Consider the following 19,773-nt stretch of genomic DNA (forward strand, 5'->3'; position numbering starts at 1 on the left):
GGTCCCAGCCACCCTCCTCTTTTACCTGGGCCGCAGTAACCTCCTCGTCGGCCTCCACCCTCGCCCGTGGTCTGTTCTCAACCCAGCAGCCAGAATGATCTTTTAAAGATAAAAGTCCAATCGTGTCCCTTTGCCAGAACCTTCCAGGGGCTCTGCAGAGTAAACACCAAAGCCCTCCGGTGGCCCACAGGCCCGGGGCTGACCTCCCGTTGCTCTTCTCTTCCCGCCCTCAATCACTCCCGCCCTTGAGTCTCCGCATGGGCCATGCCCTTCCCCAGACACCACATGGCCACCTTCTTCTATTGTTTGTCTACTCTGAGCACTGTATTTAAAACAGCCACCCCCTACTCCTCCCTTCTTTCCAGCCTTCTGGTTATCCTGTCTTTCTCTGTTTTCCTCCTGTAGTACTGACTACCTTCTGGCATACATGTTCTTTACCAGCTTAGCGTACGTAATGTTCCCGTCTCCCCCGTTTGAACGTGAAGGCCATGGGAGCAGGCATGGATGCCAACGCCTGGAACAATGTCTGGCGCATAGAAGGAGCTCAGTGAATGCTCGTCGGATGAGCACTGAGTTCTGGGCCTCAGTGGGAGGGAGAGAACGTTCAAGAACGTTCATCTGTATTTCCTGAGAAATAGTAACAGGAGGACGAAATCTCTTTCCTTTCCACTGGATGTTGGAAAGGAAAGAGATTTCGTCCTCCTGTCCTCTGGCAGATGTGCCGCCTCCTGCAGGCCTCCAGGTCAAGGGCACTTGGTTTCACTCCTGAGCTGAGCACCTTCCTGCAGGGTCCGTGGGACCAGGTGGTCATATAGAACAGAATGTATCGAACTAACATGCCTGTATATGCATGAAACACACACACGTGCTATGGAGTAACATGCATTAGGTGTTAGTGAGTGTAACATCCACGTAAGTTAGTAAGAAAGGAGACAAGACTCCAGGGGCACATTCACTCTTCCCTCCCGAGGGTGGAGGCAGCCCCAGAAGCAGTGAGCCTGGGGGAGTTGGATTGGTCCATGGTGGATTCGACTTTGCCCACCCAAAGCTAAGCTCAGTGCTCGACACATAGTAGGCTTTCAAGGAAATACCCGTTGAACGAATAAAGGAGTGGCTGATGACTTCAGATCAATTGCTATCTATCATCCAAGTATAACTGCCAATGCAGTTCATCCTTCATCTGAGCAACCTCATCATCTGTATTTCCTGAGAAATAGTAACTAGCGGATTTGACTCCTTTTGCCGTGTGCTAGCCCCTGAGCTGGGTGCTGGAGACATGGCCACGTGAGAGATGTTGGCTTTGCCCAGGAGGAGGGCACAGTCTGGGCCAAGCAGACGCCGCAGGAACCGTGGTTCTAATCCGGTTGAGTTGGTGAAAGGTACTGGTGAATTCAGGGTTGGCGAACGGTGAACTGGATAGATCCAGCCTGGTGCGGGAGTGGGGAGTCATCGCCCTCTCCAGAGAGGAAGCCATTTGGGGGTTTCAGTGGGGTGGGGGAAGGGAAAAGGCAAGATCCTAATTAGACCCCATGGAAATGTGCTGGGCCAGGCCCTGGGCTTGGCCGGCCGAGGTGCCGTGTTGGAGATGCCCCTTCCAGCATGGTGGCCCCCTCCATCCCTTCTGAGCTCGGGGACCCGTGAGCCCCCCCATTTGCTGTGGCACCCCAGCCTCCCTGGACCTCTGGCTCAGCTCCCTTTTCCAAGAAAGGCATTTCATTCTTTGAGATCAGGCAGCCAGGGCCCAAGGAGCTGTTTTCCTCCATTGTGCAAGCATGACAAATCATTAATTTTTGATTGATTTGCTTAGAATTATGGGCGCCCCAGCATTCTTTCCGCCGCTGAACAGCTGTATAACAAATGAATATATCAGTGTGCACAAAAGATTGGAGATCTAAGAGAAGCCATTACATTGGCCCCCCTCCCCCACGCTCACCCCTTCCGGGGCAGTGAAGGGAGGAAATTTTTACCAGAAATTCCTCAAGTGGCTTAAAGGGGGAGAAAAAAAAAAACCGTTTTATAATTGAATTAAATCTTTATCTCTTCATCTTGTGCAGCAGATTTCCAAATACACACCAGGTCCCCACATGCTTGGGTTTGATCCATCCAGGAGGAATCTTTAATAATGAAATTTCAACTCATGAATTAAAACCAAAAAGGGGAAAAAAAAAAAAAAGAAAGAAAAAAAAAAAGCAAATTCTGCCCCTCCTATTTGCTTTTTTTTTTAATTTTTTTGGTCGCTGCTATTCCTTTAAGATTTTGGAACCGTACCAGTGCACTAAATGTGACCTCCATAACTTTTAAATTAAGAATTTATGCTGGCTTGAAATTTATGAAATATTTCAGCATGAAAGAAAGCCTTTTTCCCTCAGGAAAATTGAGCAATAAATCACAGCACTGTGGATTTACTGCCCCAGAGCCAGCGAGAGATAGGATTTTTTTTTTTTTTTTTTTGCTTCATTTTGAAAAAAAAAAAAAAAATGTAATCATATAAGACAGCTTAGCTGCTATCCTCCCACTCTCTAGAATTTTTAATTTCAGCTGTTTCTGCTTGGATTTATTTCCAATATTCCTGCTCGGCTTTTCAATTTCCTCAGTTATTAAATTTTAATTCAGTGCATTAGCATTTAAATTAAAAAAGGGTTTATTTTATCGAAATCGTTGGCCAGCCCCCATCCCGGAGCACACGAATTGCCTGTTTCTGCCATTTGCACAAAATGTGAAATGCAGCTAATGTATTACAACTTACATTTGCACAAATTTAGAAATAAAATTTCTGGGTTTGGAATAATATTTTCTTTCCAAGAAAATCCTTAATAAGAGAATGGAAAAGAACAACTTAACATTCATTTGGGGAGGGAAGAGGAGGGTTGAATGGAACCAAAAATAGCCTTGCTCAGGTTTTAGGGAGAAGCCGGTGTATAAGGAATGGATGGGCTAGGAAGTGGGGCAGGTGGTACCCTGATGGGGAGCTGGGGGGGGGGGGGGGTCTGGGTACCTCTACCCCCACCTCTGTGAGAGGGGGCAGGAGGGTCTCTCATGGCCCACTGTCCCCAGCACATTTCATTGGCCGTCGAGGGGTTTGGTTAAGGTTGGGTCAACTCCACCTAGAATGACTGAGATGGAAGTCGGGGGCGGAGATGATCTGATTTAGCTCTCCTGCTCCTGCTCCCCTTGTTGCCTGTGGGCAAGCTCGGGTCCAGGAACAGGGAAAGCTTGCCCAAGGTTCAAAGCGAGACCCAGACAGAGCCTGGGCCGGAAGCTGCATTTCCTCTAGGAGCACGTGGCCCGGGAGTAGTGGTGAAAGCAGTAGAGTTTCCATTACTTAAGCGATGGGAACCGGCCTGGCCCGCCCTTCGTACTCTGTCTGCTCCGCCATGTTCAGTGATGGGGGTTAGGTGGGAGCGCAGGAGATGTGGACTTGCAGCATGGGGTTCAGATCAGGCCTGAGGACAGGCCGGGGAGACCCCTGGTGCTGTCCAGGCTGGCTCTGCAGCTGAGCCCTGCTGCGTACTTCTACCTGCGCTCCTCTGTGTACCTTACCTGGGTTTAAGTCTCATGCCAGCCCCAGGATGGAGGTCCTGGGATTATGATATTGCCACTTGACAGATGAGGAAACTTGCCTAAGAGCATACAACTAGAAACTGGCAGAACCAGGACTCGAAGGCAGACTGCCTGTGTCTAAACCCTGTCCTCGTAAACGTCAATTCAAATGGAGACCAAGTCAGCTTACCCTGAGTTTGCGGCTCAGGTTGGGTCACCCGAGTTGGCTGGTATTAGGATCTTCGGGCCTAGGGAAATGGCAGGGTCCGCGGTGCAACTGATTCGAACAGTAGGGGTCGCTATGATGTATTGATTGGTGAGGACACACAGCAAGCTGGCCTGGCCTCTTAGGGAGCTCTGCAACTGGGAGTTGGCGCCTTTGGCACTGCGGGCTTCGACCGGGGCTAGCAGGGCCCGAGGGGCCGTCCTTGTCATTATGGTGGGTCTAGACATGGCCCGCATGCTGTGATTGACAGCTGCTGTGATATTAACAGGTGCTCTTTTCGACAGCTCTGACTGGTGCCCATTGTCCATCAGCTCTACTCCTCCATCAGTTTGTTTTCCCTTCAGCCACCACCTTAGTCTCTGCAAAGGGGTTTGTTTAGACAACGATTTGAACACTTTTATCTGCACTTTGCCTTTATTTTATAAAAATGGGTGAAAAACCAAAATCAGTGTTGCCAGCAGTTGTACAAAGCTCTAGTATCGCAAGCATTATAAAAGGGCAAGGTAGCTAGGGATAATCAGGTGTGCAAAAAAAAAAACCCCTGAAACTTCTCTCGCACCCAGCCACGTGTTCCCTGTATTTGAACTCGTCAACTCCGTGTGAAATTATGAAGGAAAGGGGCGACAAAAGACATCATTGAAAATATGTATGAAATGCTAGAAATCGATGGCCAGAGTTGAGGCTGGAAGGCGAGAGGCCGTTTGGGGCTGTACAGTTTAGGCTCTCTGGGGCAGGATTCCCACTCCCAGCCACTTCGGCTTCTTACGGACATGGACGTGAAAACAGTGTCTTCCCGCTCATTTTCCAGACGAGTCCTGAGGAATGCAGTGTCGGAGAGGGGCTGTAATTGATCCTGTTCCTCTGCTCCCAGTGAAATGATATGCAAACCGTTTTCTGCTTTGTTTCTTCTGCTGAAATAACACACCGGCATCCCATTAATTTCTCCCGCCCAGGCCTCCTGCTTCCGCCTCCCCTCTTGTCCTTCACCTTTCTCCTTCCCTCCGGTGGGCAATCGGGGTGCTGTAGGCTCACCCCATTTCTCCATGAGCTCTCCTGGGAGTTGGGGGACAATAAAATATTACAGAGCTGAGAAGGTAGGCGCTGGAGTCACCCAGACCTGGGCGCGCAGCCATGGGGTATTGGATACATGGCTGAAGGGCCCTCTGGGCCTAACCCGTAAAACGGGAATATTGTGTATGTGTGCTGGGGGACCTATTGAGAGGACTCAATTAGCGGCATTTCATGTCCTACACTAGCACCTGCTGGGAAGTTCTCCCAGTCTGGATGCCCACAGGGGCCAGGCTGGGGGACTGTGTGTGAGGCGAGAGGGAAGGGTAGGAGCAGGTATGTCAGCTGAGGCTGACTGTGGCCGTGTGGGGACTGTGTTGCTGGATTAACTGGTTTTTAAAGAGAAGCTGAAATGTGGCCTTGGGGTGTGTGTGTGGGGTGTGTGTGTGTGTGTGTGTGTGTGTGTGTGAGAAATGCCTTTATTTTTATATATTTACACTTTGGATTGAAGTCCGCCATCTGGTTTTGCCAGTTTGCAGCCTCCCATGAGCACTCATCAATAGGTAGCTGCTGCTGTGCTTGTAAGGTCATCAATCCTCCATCCCCAATGCTGAGATTCGAAAAGTTTGGAAACAAAGAAGGATTTCTCGTAACCTATGACGTGGCAGAACTCGACCTAAGGGAGAACTTGACCTGAGCCCTCTTCATGTATCCCAGGGGGGCTCCCTGTGCCAGCCTCACTGTAGAAGCATCAATACGCTTGAGTCCTGGGGGCTCCCCAGACCGGCCGAAGCCAGTTTGGCTCAGTGGTAGAGCGTCAGTCTGCGGACTGAAAGGTCCCAGGTTTGATTCCGGGCAAGAGCATGTACATTGGTTGCGGGCACATCCCCGGTAGGGGGTGTGCAAGAGGCAGCTGGTCAATGTTTCTCTCTCATCAACGTTTCTAGCTCTCTATCTCTCTCTCTTCCTCTCTGTAAAAAATCAATAAAATATATTAAAATTGGAAGGACTGTGAATCTGGGGACAAATGTGTGCCAGCATCTTGAACCTCCACAATTTTAAATGTTTGCACAAAGATAGGGGCTGCTGCTTCAACCAGGGGTGGTGGAAAGTCTGGGCCTTCCCCCATATCTGTGGACTCCCCGCACGTGCACCCCCCCCCTCCCTGCACTGGCCTGGGAGTCAGGATCCCCAGCTCTGTGTCCCTCAGCCCTCATGAGACTTCAGGCAGCTTCCTCCTCCCTCGGGGCCTCAGTCTCTCCATCGGAACCAGAATTTTATCATTTCTGAAAATTTAATTTTGGTCAGCCGTACTCCCTCCCCCCACCCCCGCCCCCCACCCCCAATAAAGCGATTAGGAACCAGCACTCTCTTGCCTCCCCTTGCTCAGAGGGTTGGGGGACAGAATATTTTAACATAAATGAATTTCCCCCCTCCGGTTGGTAGGAATAAATCTGCGGCTACTGTTTTATTGGAAGTCCCAGCTGAAAATAAAAATGGTGCAATTCAATCTCAGATTTAGCTGGTTACTTACTTTTCACCGCGTCCCCAGGGCTCTGTGGTTGCTGGGTTTGTGTTGGCAATGGGTGCTCTGCTGGATTTAAAGGGCCAAGCCAGTTTGGGTTGGGGGGTGTGCTGACTCCCTCTCACCACTGGGGGCAGAGTTTCCCAGGCTGAAGGAATGGAGCCGGGGACAGGGCCAGCTCACCCCTGTGTCCGAAGGCTGTGCTGAGCAGCAGCCTGAGGGGGGGAGGGGTGGGGTGGCAGAGGGTAGAATTCTGTGTCTCCTTGCTTGGCTAAAGCCTGTGTTTGGGTTTCTTTTGCAGGCTGACGGAGCCAGTGCGGCTGGACGGAAAAGCACGGCGAGCAGGTAGGTCCACCCTCACCTCACTACGCCTCCCTCACAACTAGCAGCCACCTGACAGATGTGCCTCTTCCGCCTGAAAGGATGGGTGGTCCAGGCCCGTCCCCTTGGCTGGGAAGTATCGGCACTTCCCTGGAGGGTGTACTGCTGTGGGCAGCACTTTGCAGACCTCCTGGTGTCCTCTGTGACTGGAACCAAGGGTGACTCAATCCTAAACTGGCCTTTGGCTGCTCAAGTTGGGGAGGAAGGATCCTGCTCAGGGTCACATGACGGGTGAGTGGCGATGACGAGGCCTTGAACCTGCCAAAGCTGGGTGCACTCTACTCAGAAATAGTGAGCTCAACTGAGGGTTGAGCATATCCCACTGTCCTCCCTCATTCGTTGAGCACCTGCTAGGTGAGGCCCAGTGCTGTGTTGCTAATTTGATGCTAATCTATTCATCCAACGGGTATTTGAGTGTCTGCTGCATGGCAGGTACTGTCCAAAGTGCTGGGTCCACAGCAGTGGACAGACAGGCAAGGCTCCATCCGTTTCTCACGATTCTCATGCAGAGTGGTCCTTGCCTTTATGCATGAATCTCCCACCCCAGCATACCTGCCTGTTGTCAGGGGACAGCAGGCAGGTTTCCCCATAGGCCTAGTGGCTGCCTGATCTCTATATTGAGCCTGAGCAGCCCATAGCTGCAGGGGAAGGAAAAAAGAGCGCTGAGATAGATTCGAGATGCCTGCCCAGTCGGGGGAGCGGGTAGATGGCATGCGTGCCATCTCTTTGCTCTCCGTGACTAGCCTAGGCTTGAACATAGTCATGGAGCCCCGTATTATTACCACGATGCCAGAATATACCCCAGGAAGGACCAGTCCAAACCTCTCAGGGTCATGTGTAATTTGAAGAAATTTCTAATGATAATGACTACCATTGAGTCAGCACTTACATGTCAGATCCTGACTACGTGACTCACATATATTAACCTACTATTAATTCATGTAATCTTTATAACAACCCTAAGTGGGCGGTGCTCTTATTCCCACTTTACAGATGGGGAAACTGAGGCACAGAGATGTGTTTGGGGCTCAGGCTGCCCAGTTTGGACGTGAGTAGTTCTGCCAGGATGCTCACCCAGGTCTGACTTCTCCAATGCTTATGCTTAACCATTGTGCCCTCTCACTTCTCGGTATGAAGTGATCGGTGAATAGGTGTTAGCGGAGACTGCTAGGGGCCAACGGCTCTGCCACAGGCGGTGGGCTTGCCAAGAAGGCAGGGACTCCAAAGGAGCTAACAAGTGAGTTTCTATTGATTCTGTCAGTAAAGCTAGTAGTGCATCTTTGAAAGACCAAGCAGTCATGTTATACATGTTATACAGTGACCCAACATTCAATCAAGAGAAGGCCTTGGCTGATGCTGGTGAACTTGACCCTGGCATGGGTTAGATTGGCCAAGTGGGGTTCAGACTTGTAGGCACTTTGTGGAGCATTAGAGATGTCGTGTGTGTGTGTGTGTGTGTCCCCTTAGTCCCTGTTTCAGATGGGGAAACAAAAGCCCAAGGTTCCCTGTGGTTAGAGATAGGCTAGATGGAATGACCTTGAAGGACCTGCTGAGTAGTCTAGATGGAATGACCTTGAAGGACCTGTGATCCTCTGACCTGGGCTTCCCCTGAGCGCCCAGCCGTGCCGCAGCACACTCTCTTACACACCACGGACTGCTTTCGTCCCAGCACCTTCCTTTTGGCCCAGAACACCCAGTTTCGTTACTTCTCGATAGGGCCTCTGGCTAAACCCCAAAACCAACAGCGTGGGCTGCTCAGGAATCAGTGTGAAATTGAGGGGGACAAGGGGCGATGGTGTTTCTGATCCTAAGAGACAACGGAATGTGGTTTGGTTTATTTCCCTGTAACCCAACCTGGGTCGATTTTACGAGACCGGTGATCCCAGCACTTGAGGTTAATGCTGACCTGGTGTGCAGGTTACAAGTCACAGAGCACAGCTCAGCCAGACCTCACTCATTCTCAGGGCATGGGGGCTGCGGGGCCTAGGCTGGGGAAAATACTAAAGGAAATGTGGTTTCTGTAATCGAGTCAGTGAAGCTACGGGCTTGCTGTAGTGAAGAATTATTGCCTTTTGTTGTCAGTCGAAGGTTTTCGGGCATGGAAGGACTCTGTAGATAACCTACTCCAACGCTCTCGTTGGGAGATGAGGAAACCAGGGATGGAAGAGGTTAAGGGACTCATTTGTTCGTTGCCCAACCAAGTGATCAGGATTGAGTCGACAGGGAGATTGCTGGGGTGGGGGGAAGATGGAAAATCACTCTCAGTCATTCATTCTACAGATACTTACTGAGCACCTGCTAAGTGCCAGAGTCTGACCTATGACCTGGTGCTGGATGTTCAGTAGTGAACACAGCAGACAGCAACCCTGGTCTTATGGAGTTGATGTTCTAGTGGAAGCGGGGGAGACATAGTAAATGCATAAAACATGTGGTATGTCAGGTGGTACCAAGTGCTACAGGGGAGAGCAGGGAGGGGGATTAGTGAACCAGAGGGAGTATTGCATCGCCAGGAAGGTGGCATGTGAACAAGGATCTGAAGGAGATGAGGGACTGAGCCAAGCATTCATGAGAGAGGCACATTCCTCCGGGCAGAGAGAACAGTAGGCGCAAGGCCCTGGGGCAGGAATTTGTATCATTGGAGCAACAGCAAGGAGGCTGAGGTGGTTCTTTAGGGCCTTGGGGGTGGGGAACCACTGGGGACTTTGGACCGAAGAGTGGCGTGAATTTGGTCTTAAAAGGATCATTCTGGCTGCCAGGAGGAGAGTAAATGGCAGGAGACAAGATGTAGCAAGAAGTGTGGCTAATGGTCGGGACCTTAGAAGGTAGGCTTCGATGTGAGTTTGTAAAATGTTGTTTTAGTCAGGCCCGAGGAATGCAGTTTTGCAAAGCTGGGCTGTGTGAGTCCTGCACCCAAAGTGCACAGCCTCCCACTTGGGCTGGGGAGGGTGTGGAACAGCCGAAGCCCCTGTGGCTCCCACTTCCATGCCTGGTCTGTCAGGCATCCAGCTTCCTTGTCCTCTCTCCAGCCCCGCGAAGGGCCAGGCGGCTTAGCTCCGTGTTGAAGAGCCCAGACTGCCCGGGTTCAGATCCTGGCACTGCCAACCTCCTGGGTATGTGACCTTGGGCTAGTTACCTGTCTTCAGTTTCCCTGTCGTTAAAATGGGGATTCTATTAGTACCTCCCCAGTGATAGTGCTGTCATTGATGATAATGTTAATAATAATTTAATGTTATTATTAAGTGTAATAATGAGATATATACCATAGCACAGTGTCTGGCCCATGGTAGATGTTCTGGTAAATGCTTGTTTTATCACCACATCGCCTCCATGCTAGATTCCATTCCTAGGAAAAGGTAACAGTGGGTTGGCAATTGATTTCTTGTACAGCCTAGATATTGGAGAGAGGGTAGGAAGAGGGGGGCGAGTAGGGGGGATGGAGCTTGTATTTGTTGAGGGCCTACCATGATCCAGCTGCTGTGTTACGCAGTTTATACATAGCTCATTCGATCCTCCCCGAGGCCCTCTGAGGCAGTGATTGGCATCCCTCTTCCTTGGAGTGGATTGAGAAATAGAGTTGTCCAGCATTATAGTCAGATGGCTTTGGGCCAGGCTGACTCTTGTCCTCTTTAGCCAAGATTTTCGCTGGTGGACCATTTAATTTGATAATCACATGTGTGTGGCTGCATCGTTATTTTGTGAGTAACATATTCTTGTTGCTTAGCATTTTGGATTTCAGCGGTAAAATAAAAGCAGCCCCAAACTAACTTCATCTGCACAGAATTTCACAGTAACAGAGGGCCCGATGCTCATCAGTGACCGGTGAGTGATAACAGAATGAATCACCTGAGGACTCGGGATGTATTTTAGGCTGCGTCTTTCAACTTGACGTTAGGTGTAGATTCCTGTTAATGGAGCTTATTTAATTTTCAGAAATGTGTATTGTGGAAATCTTTGGGCAAAGTTGGACCACAAAAATCATAAAAATTGCAGGCTGACTTGGGAAGTTAAATTCCAAAGTGCGACAGACAAGGAGAGGGAGCCGCTGCTGTTTTGGCGGGGAGAGTTCCCTGTGCTGTATCAGTGACTGTTCAGCCAGGACTCTGTAAATAGGGCAGATTCTGAACATTCAGAGGCACCCTTACGTTTGCTCTGTGGAGACAGCCACAAAATGCTGTCACCAAACTTCATATTCTGTCTGGCAAGTGCTTGGTAAGGATGGGAGGGGAAAAACCACCATTTATTGACCCCCTATTGTGTGTGTGGTGCCATCTCTGTGCTTTAATCTCCTCCTACACAACCCTTAGTGATTAGTGTTCACATCCCCGGCTTACACAGGAGGAGAGGGCTGGGAGGGCGGGGGCGAGGCGGGGGCAGGTTTGGGAGCTTGGCAGTGGTCCACGCATCTAGTTGTCTTGGGAAGACCTGGACTATGTAGTTAGGAGTCTCCTTGGTGTGTCAAGGGGGCGGGGTGCCTCTGGGCAGTGAGGAACCAGGCTGGGTCCGCCCCCTGGAGTGTGTGGACTGAGGTGTTGTGCATTACAAACCTGAGTCTGTCATCAACTGGCCTCCAGGACTGGCTGGTGGCGGGGAGAGGTCAGATGTCATATCAGGGCTGGGGGAATGGGCACTGCCATGGAGAGATGGCAGCTGGACAGCTCCGGGCATCACTTGCTAGTGTGGGCAGCATGTTGGAGAGGAAGTGGTCCTGTTGGGTAGGACCTTTCATTCCAAGGAGAACGTGGCCAGAGGAGCTGTAGGAGGAAGGGATGGGAGCTACTAAGTCACAGCCTCGGCAGGAAAGACCGTTGGTGACAAGGAGTGTATGTACATCATCCAGCGTGAGGACCAGCTTAGGGACTGCCTCACTCTCCACTGACTGAGTGCCCTCTGGGATCTGCTTCAGAAGATGCAGAACCGTGGGCATGCCCCCTCCCCCCCATGACCTGTGAGTGAGTGGGTGCCACCTGGGTGAGAATTCCTGAGTCTGCAGGGTCCTTGCTAACATTTCAGTGACCGTGCCAGCCTCCCATGTACCAGGGCACCCGGGAGAGAAATCTCCAGCTTTCCCCGGTGTTGCTCAAGACTCCTGCTCTTCTCTGTGTTAAGCTTCAATTAACCAGGGAGTTAGCGCTTCATGTTTTAATCCTCACGCTGTCTTTCTGAGCTGCAGAGGCGCCCAGCGCTGTGGCTGACTGACACCAACTTGGAGACAGTTAAGTGCCTGGGACTCAAGCTAATGGTATATTTATGCGTTGTAGGTTGTTTTGAATTTCCAGACTGTTAAGAGTTGTTAAATAGGTTAATAGTTTTAATCTATTAATCTCAGCTCTTCTCCTTGACTATTTATTAACATACATCAGTGATACGTGACAGAAATGGAGGTGCATGTAATTCTGAGGGTTATTGAGGCCTGGGTGGTAGCTGAAGATTTGAAACACGGGAAGAATAGTGAGTACAGACCAGGCCTCATTACCGGGGTCCCTGGAAACGGGGGTTTTGCTATAGGTTCCCTCTTTCTGTCCTTCTAGGGGACGGATGTTGCGCCCTTTCTCTCCATTCTGATTTCCGTCCTTGCGGCTAAAGACAGGAGCCTCTTTTTAGCCAAAGAACACGTGTGGGCACAGCGGCCATTCTCAAACACATCAAGGAGCGTTGGAGGTCAGCAGTGAACACAGCACCAAGTACTTCCTTCTGTGGCAGAGATGGATCCTCTGAATGTCAGCTCCCAGCACGTGCCCCGTCCTGTCAGGGCACTAACAGTGCCCTGGGGGCCTCGGGAATAGGTTCCCCATCTCTGGGAGCGTCTGGTCATTTGTTAATTCATTAGTTCATTCATTCAACAAGTTGTTGCGAAGAGAAAAACAAAAATCCTCCCAACCATCAAAAGCCCAAGAGCTGGAGTTGGCCAGACCTGGTTGAATCATGCGTTTGTCACTAGAAGGCCGTGCGATCAGGAAAAGTCACTCTGCTTCTCTGATCCTAGGTTTTCTTACCTGAAAACAAAACTGCCTACCCTTGAGGCATTGTGGAGTGAGGCGCCCTGCCTGGGCACCTAGCCACGCAGCATGCCTCCGCTGTCCTGGTTCTTGTTTCCGTCCTTTGCAACATCATCGCCATTGTCACCAGCCGCACCTCTCACCCTGCGTGCCGGCGTGTTTTCGTCGGGCTTTTTCTGTCTGTTTGTACCATTGAGCCAGGGCCAGGCACTGGGATACAAAAAGCAGAGGGGTGGGCCCTTGCCTCTGGCAGTCTCTCAGAACCAGGCGGAATTAGTTGGCACATTGGGGGCATGAGCCTGTTAGAAGCAGAGGGGCATTTCCAGAACCCCTGGTATGAGACGGCAGCCCCCACCCCCACCCCCGAGACCTCAGCACCCACCCGTGCCCTGAGGACCCAGGTCTTCCAATGATGATAGAACTGCGACCCTGCACCCTCAGGAGTTGGTGTCACTGTAGCAGATCCTCACGTGGGACAGTTCATACGTACATGTGTCACGGGTCAGTAATATCTCAGTGAAGCCGGAGCGGGGAGAGCTGGTGTCGCCGTGTTTCCAGGCTCCTGGCATTTCAGGAAGGAGGAAGAGTGTGCTGTTGGAAAGGAAATAAATAAGATGTTGACACTTCAGGAGTAAGCATCCCTCCTTCCGTTGGCTCCTGGGGAACATCTCCGACCCATGTCCCACCGGGGAAGGTGGAGGGACAGGGCTGCTTGCAGTTCTGAGCAGTTAAGCCATTGACATTCGGCGGGCGCTGTTGGCGGGAGACACCCCGGAGGCTGCACTGGCGTTGACCTTTCCAGGGCACGTGCCTTGGATCCTTAATGAACAGGGTGCTTACTGATCCCTTCCCACCGGCCAGGCACTGCTGTGGGTGCTGAAGTGTGACCATGAATGACAAGACAAAGTCCCGCCCTCTTCTAGCTTATGTTCTCAGGGTGACAGCGAAGAGGATGAGTGGTAACAAGTGTGTTAGGAAAAACCCAGGGCAAATACTAAGCGGAACACATCGGGCGAGGAAGGGGATTGGAGCGTTGGAGGCCTCGCATCGGGCAGCCCGCACAGCTCCACTGTGCTGGGATGTTGGAGTCAAAGACCTGAAGGAATCAAGAGCTCTAGCCATGGAGGCACCTGTTGGGGTGGGGGGGTGGGGGGGAAAACATTCCAGACAGAGGGAAGAGCAGGTGCAGAGCGAGGCAGGAGCGTACCTGTGTGCTCAGGGGGTAGTGCACAGCGCAGCATGGAGTAGCATGGAGACGGTGTGGCCAGTGAGGAGGAACGAGGGGAGGGATGTTAGCAGACGAGGTCAGCATGCACCTGGGGGTCAGGTGAGGACGGTGGCTGTGGCTCTGGGTGAGATGCAGAACCGCAAATGGATTTTGAGCCGAAGGGAGACACCACCAGGCTTATTTTCAAAGGCTTGCTCGGGCTGCTGTGCTGAACATCGATTTGGAAGCGTCAGGCCCGGGTAGGAGCAGGGAGATTGGCTGTGAGGTTATTGCAACAAGTTAGGAGGAAGGGCCCTAACTGGTTTGGCTCAATGGATAGAGCATCAGTCTGTGGACTGAAGGGTCCCAGGTTTGATTCTGGTCAAGGGCATGTACCTTGGTTGCGGGCACATCCCCAGTAGGGGTTTGCAAGAGGCAGCTGATCGATGTTTCTCTCGCATCGATGTTTCTAACTCCTATCCCTCTCCCTCCCTCTCTGTAAAACATCAATAATATATATCAGGAGGAAGGAAGGCGGCTTGGACCAGAGTGGTGGCCATGGGGGGTAAGGGGTGCTCAGGTTCTGGACATACTTTGAAGGTGGAGTTGATAGAATTTGCTGGTAAAGTCAAGGCAAGGATAATGCCAAGGTCTGGGCCTGAGGAGCTGGAGGGATGGAGTTGTTGGTGAAGGGAATGGGGAAGGTTTCAGCTGTTTGCTGGGGGTGTCTTAGCCTCGGGTCAGTGGGGAGAGCACAGGGGTAGGAGTCAGAAGAACTGATTGTCTCCTGAGGGGGAGGGCCATGGCAGCGGCTCAGCTTGGACCTGTTCCCTGTGGGTGCCGGTTAGGCAGTTAGTGTTGCAGGTGTGGCGGTCGGGGCAGGTGCAAGCTGGAGAGGCAGTTTGTGATTCATCCTCACATAGTTAATATTTAAAAGTAGGAATCTGGGTGAAGTGCCTTAGGGAGTGAGTGCAGGTAAAAATAGGAGAGGCTCTTGAACGGATACTGGGGGCATGTTGAGGTATAGCAGTGGGCTGGTGAAGAGGTCTCAGCAGAAGGCACAGGAGGGGCCGGGAGGTGAGAGGCCCACCAGCGAGCACAGAGCCACGTGAGGAAGGAGGTGGACGGAGGAGAGAGGGGGCTCTCGTTAACGGACGGGCTCAATGAGGAGTGAGAAGGGACCATTGGATTGAGGAGCATGGCAGTCCCAGGAGGTCTTGGGAAGAACAGACTCGGGGAGGCAACCACCTCATCGGCCTGGAAGCATTGCCAAGGAGGGGGTCTGCCGACATCTACAAATAGATAACCATCTGCACTCAGATCCTTGGGAGGCGGGCCGATGGGTAGAGTTGGAGCCCTGGGCCAGTCAGTGGTCGGCTCCCGCAGCAGCGTAAGCACAGCCCCCGACGCCGCGGTTGGATGTGCGTTCACTCTCAGAACACCCCACACAGCCGTGCGTTCATGGAGCGTGTGCTAAGCACAGCTGGAGACCAGTTAACCCTCATTCCTAATGACTGGATCTTTAATGAAGTTGTGTTCCGGAGGGAGTTCACCGAGTCATTATTTACACGCTGTGATTAGAGATTTCCCCCCCTCTCCACCGTTCCAGGTGGTTCAAGTAGCAGTAGCCTTCGGAGGGAGTGGGGTGTCCTCAGGCTGAGTCTTGGGGTTCTATGGATGCATTGATCCCCATCCCGAGCAAGAAGACAGGCGCACCTGCTGCCTAGAGGTCCCACCCACTCCGTGTGTGCACGGGAGAACACTGAGCCCAGCAGGCATTGGCATTTTGGGTGGAATGGTGTGGACGTCGTACCCAGTAACAAAGCCGTCTGACTCCTGGGCACCTGGCATCCCTGGGACTCTTCCTAAATGACAATTGTCCTCGGGCCTCAAATCTACTGATTTGTTATTTGGCTGCACTGTGTCTGGCTGCAGAGTTTCGTGGGGCCGGGTCCCCTCTTGGAGCTGGAAGAATGGTTTCCAGAACAGAAGCATTGCTGGAAGTTGTGTGACCTCAGGCATGCCGGGCGCTCCCTGGGTGGATGGAGTGCCTGCTGTGCACCAGGCCTGTGCGCCCAGGGCATGTGGTGTGAAGGGGGCTGTTCTGTGCTGCGGCTGCTCCCTCTGGACCACGGGGCTCTGTGAGCGCCGGATGGGAGCGGGTGGGTCTAAGCGCTTGGAGGACCATCTGGGAACACCCAGAGGAAGAGAGTTGCTCTGAAGCCATCCCAGGCAGGCTCTCTGGGCGCATGGGACCGGCCGGATGCAGTCACAGAGACGAGGAGGAACGAAGCAGAAGGAAACGGAGGGTGGTGGAGGGCAGTGGTTTACAGACGTAACCACTGGGAGCTGTTTCTTCAGACTGAGTCGGATGTAGTGTATCCGTTTTCCCCCTGTAGCAAATTACCACCAACAGGGGTGGCTTAGAGCCGCAGAAGTTTGCTCTCACAGTTCTGAAGGCCCCAGGTCCACAATGAAGGTGTTGGCAGGGTCACGGGTCTGCGGGCTCTGGGGAGAGTTTTCTCTTGGCCTCTTCCAGCCTCTGGTGGCTGCGCATTCCTTGACTTTCAGCTGCACCCCACCTATCCCTCCCCGTGGCCATGCTGCCGCCGCCCCACTGTGTCTGTCCACTTAGCATCTCTGTGTCTGTCCACTCTCCTGTGTGTCCCTTTAAGGCAGGGTGGGGAACCTTTCTTCAACCAGGGGCCGTTCGGATATGTATAACGTCACCGAGGGCCATACAGAATCATCGACTTAAAAATTAGCCTGTGCCTGGCTGGCGTGGCTCAGTGGTTGAGCATCTACCTAGGAACCAGTAGGTCACGGTTCGACTCCCAATCAGAGCTCATGCCCGGGTTGTAGGTTCGATCCACAGTGTGGGGGTGTGCAGGAGGCAGCCGATCAATGGTTCTCTCTCATTGGTGATGTTTCTATCTCTCTCTCCCTCTCCCTTCCTCTCTGAAATCAATAAAAAATATATATTTAAAAAAATAACCTGCTCTTGTTGGTCAGACATTTAATTAACTCACCCCTAATATGTTGACCCAAATTATTTCATGGGCCTTGTGTGGCCAGCTAGCTGGATGCTTCCCACCCTGCTTTAAGGGTTTCTCATTGCTTAGGGCCCACCCAGATAACCCAGAATGATCTCATCTCAAAACCCTCAATTATTTATATCTAGAAAGAACCTTTTTTTCTAAATAAAGTCTCATTCATAGGTTCTAGGGATTAGGATGTGGGCATATATTGTGGGGGGGGGGGCGGGGGCGCGGGCAGGGATGCCATTTACTGTACCCTTCTACAGGGAGAAAGAAGCCCAAACATATATACATTAAACCAAGCTATCATATCAGAGAGAGGGGGGTCTTGGAACCCTGTTTAAGACCACCCTCCTCATTCAGGCCTCATGAGTGCTTTAAGGGCCACTACTAAGGAACCCCTAGGCCTTTAAGGAACACACTTTGAAAACCATCACTGTAGTGAAAGGCGAAGGCTCTTAGGGAATTCCTTGGGCAAGAACCCGCTTGGTCTGGCTTCTCTCCCAGCATTCTGGCATGAGGCGTAGCCAGCGACCACAGACGCTATGTACTTGCTGAGAAAAGGCCTCTCGGTGCCCGGCTTTAGATTTTTTTATGTTGAAGTGTGACTCGGGCTAAATATAAAATTCATAGCATATCTTGAGCAACTATTTTGTAGTTATCTATATATAAATCTGTTTTACAGAGACACAAATAGAATAGATTGTGGAGTGTCAGCGTGCAGATAGATTCCGAGTGCTTTTCACTAATATACCTAATGATTCGTGCTGAGAATATCCAAGGGCTCCACTGTACATTTAAATGGATATAATTAAAATAATGAGCTCTATTTTAAAAAATGATAGATGGAAAAAAAAATTTTTTTTTTTCTGTGCAGAAGTTAGAAGGAGCTGCGCCACTAATTCAAAGTGATGTAAGTACTCCTGCGATCCCATTGTTATTAGGACTCCTAATTAAATGCAAAGCAGCCGAGAAAAGCAACATTTGTGCTTGTAAATCTAAAGCATGAAGCCGTGTCCCCCGCGCAGCAGGGCCTCAGGGGTGTCACATGTAAGGGAGCGTATGTTGTGTGCCATGGTGCCTGTGGGTGAGGGGAGGGCTCACTGGGTCCCAGTGTCAAGTGTGGGGATCGCCTATGAAGGGATCGCCTGTGCGAGGCGGATGGGACATTCGGAGAGAGGTTCTAACTGCATCCCCAGTGACAGGGCAGGCGCCCGGAGGTGGGGATGTCAGCCTCATAATGACAGCCGCCACCCATGGAAACCTGCTCTCTGCCAGCTCCCTGGCTCATCTGGCAAGGATCATGGTTCCCCTTTAATAGAGAAGGAAACTGAGGCTCAGAGAAGGGAATCTTTGGTCACAGGGTGTATGGATGCCCAGCCTTTCTGACTCCCAACAGCTCCTCCCTCTCAGCAGGACGCCCTGATGCTTGTGAGGTCCTGCAGAGCAGAAGGGGACACTGAGTCTATTCAAGTGCTCACAGGACTCAGGCTGAGCTTCCAAACACGGCCAGTGAAGGGAGGGCTGAGGGAAGGGGCCCTGCCCTGCCCATGACCTCCGCCGTGGAGGACACGGGCAGGTCGGACACCCGCTCCAGCGGGCCTCTTTGCTGGTCTTGGGAAGCTGAGCTCGGGGAGTCTGGGTTGGGACCAGTGAGGGCCTCGCCAAGGAGAGTCCTGTATTAGTCAGCTCAGGCCGCCATAACCAAGTGCCATCGACCGGACACTTTCTCCCAGTTCTGGAGGCTGGAAGTCTGAGATCGGGGGCCAGCATGGTTGGTGCTGGTGAGGACCCTCTTCCTAGCTTGCACACAGCCACCTTCTCTCTGTGTCCTCACACGCTGGGGACAGAGTCAGGGAAAGAGGAATCCCTCTGTCTCTCTCCTTCTGAGGCCACAGTCCTGTCAGATTAGGGCCCCACCCTTTTGACCTTATTTAACCTTAATTACCTTGTCAAGACCCTCTCTCCAGATGCAGTCACATTGGGGATTAGGACTTCACCATATGAGTTGGAGGGTTGAGGACACAATTTAGTCTATAGCACCTCCAGTGGCCTTTCTTTGCCCCCTTGTTAGTTTGGGGCTCTCTCTGTCTCTCTCTCTCTCTTTCTCTCTCTCTCTCTCTCTCTCTCTCTCTCTCTCCCACACACACACACACACACACACACCCCAGCTCACTTTCTTCACCATTGCCAGAGCTGGGAGGGACAGCGGATGTGATAAAACCCATGCTGTTGTGATAGGTGAAGGTGGAGCCCAGGGAGGAGAAGGGTCTTGTCCAGAGTCACACAGCAAGTCCACTGTGGGTCCTGGGCCAGAACCTGGGTCCCTGCTTCCCAGTTCGTGTGCCAGTGGGTCTTGCCCGAGCGGGCCTGGAGTCTGGGCCTTGAAGATCGCCCTGCAGACGCTTCTCTGGAGCAGTGGGGACGGCTGGGTGTGGCCAGGGCAGCAGCCCCAGGCCTGGACTATGACTTGATTTCCCAGCTTGTGCACATCTTAGCTTCCCCACCTCAGAAACAGGAGCCGTGGTGACAGTCTCCTGCCAGAAGCATGAGCGCGTCCTTATGATAAAGCCGTGCAGGAGCGAACCGCAGGGACCGGGCTCCATGCCTTGACCCGCAACCAGTCTTGTGTGTGGCCCTGGGCCGGTCACAGCTCTGTTCTAGGCCTCCGTACTGAGCTCTTACCTGGAGGATGTTTTCTGATGTTTGAAGAGCCACTTAGAGGCCAGCGTGTTGGGCGCCAAGTGTTGGCTCCGGGACTTCTCCACCGAGGGAGCCTCTCTGGCTCCTAGTTCCCCATCTGTGACACCGGAGAGGGGAGAGCTTGGATGAGGTCTCCAGGCCTCCCGCCA

At 52.0% G+C, this 19,773-nt stretch overlaps 1 protein-coding gene across 12 annotated transcripts in view; it reads left to right on the top strand.

The window, feature by feature from the left end:
* ZNF618 (zinc finger protein 618) overlaps positions 1–19,773 on the top strand; it is a 148,957-nt gene that overhangs the window by 82,066 nt on the left and 47,118 nt on the right. For 11 of the 12 annotated variants that reach the window (XM_084899952.1, XM_084899957.1, XM_084899956.1 and 8 more), the window contains exon 2: positions 6,601–6,644. The exons of the other annotated variant lie outside the window; for it this stretch is intronic. In XM_084899952.1, the coding sequence (XP_084756078.1) occupies positions 6,601–6,644 (44 nt within the window). The remainder of the gene's footprint in view (positions 1–6,600; positions 6,645–19,773) is intronic. 12 annotated transcript variants of the gene reach the window in all.

Source organism: Pipistrellus hanaki, assembly GCF_964339955.1.
Source record: "Pipistrellus hanaki genome assembly, chromosome: 11".
Taxonomy (NCBI): Eukaryota; Metazoa; Chordata; class Mammalia; order Chiroptera; family Vespertilionidae; genus Pipistrellus; species Pipistrellus hanaki.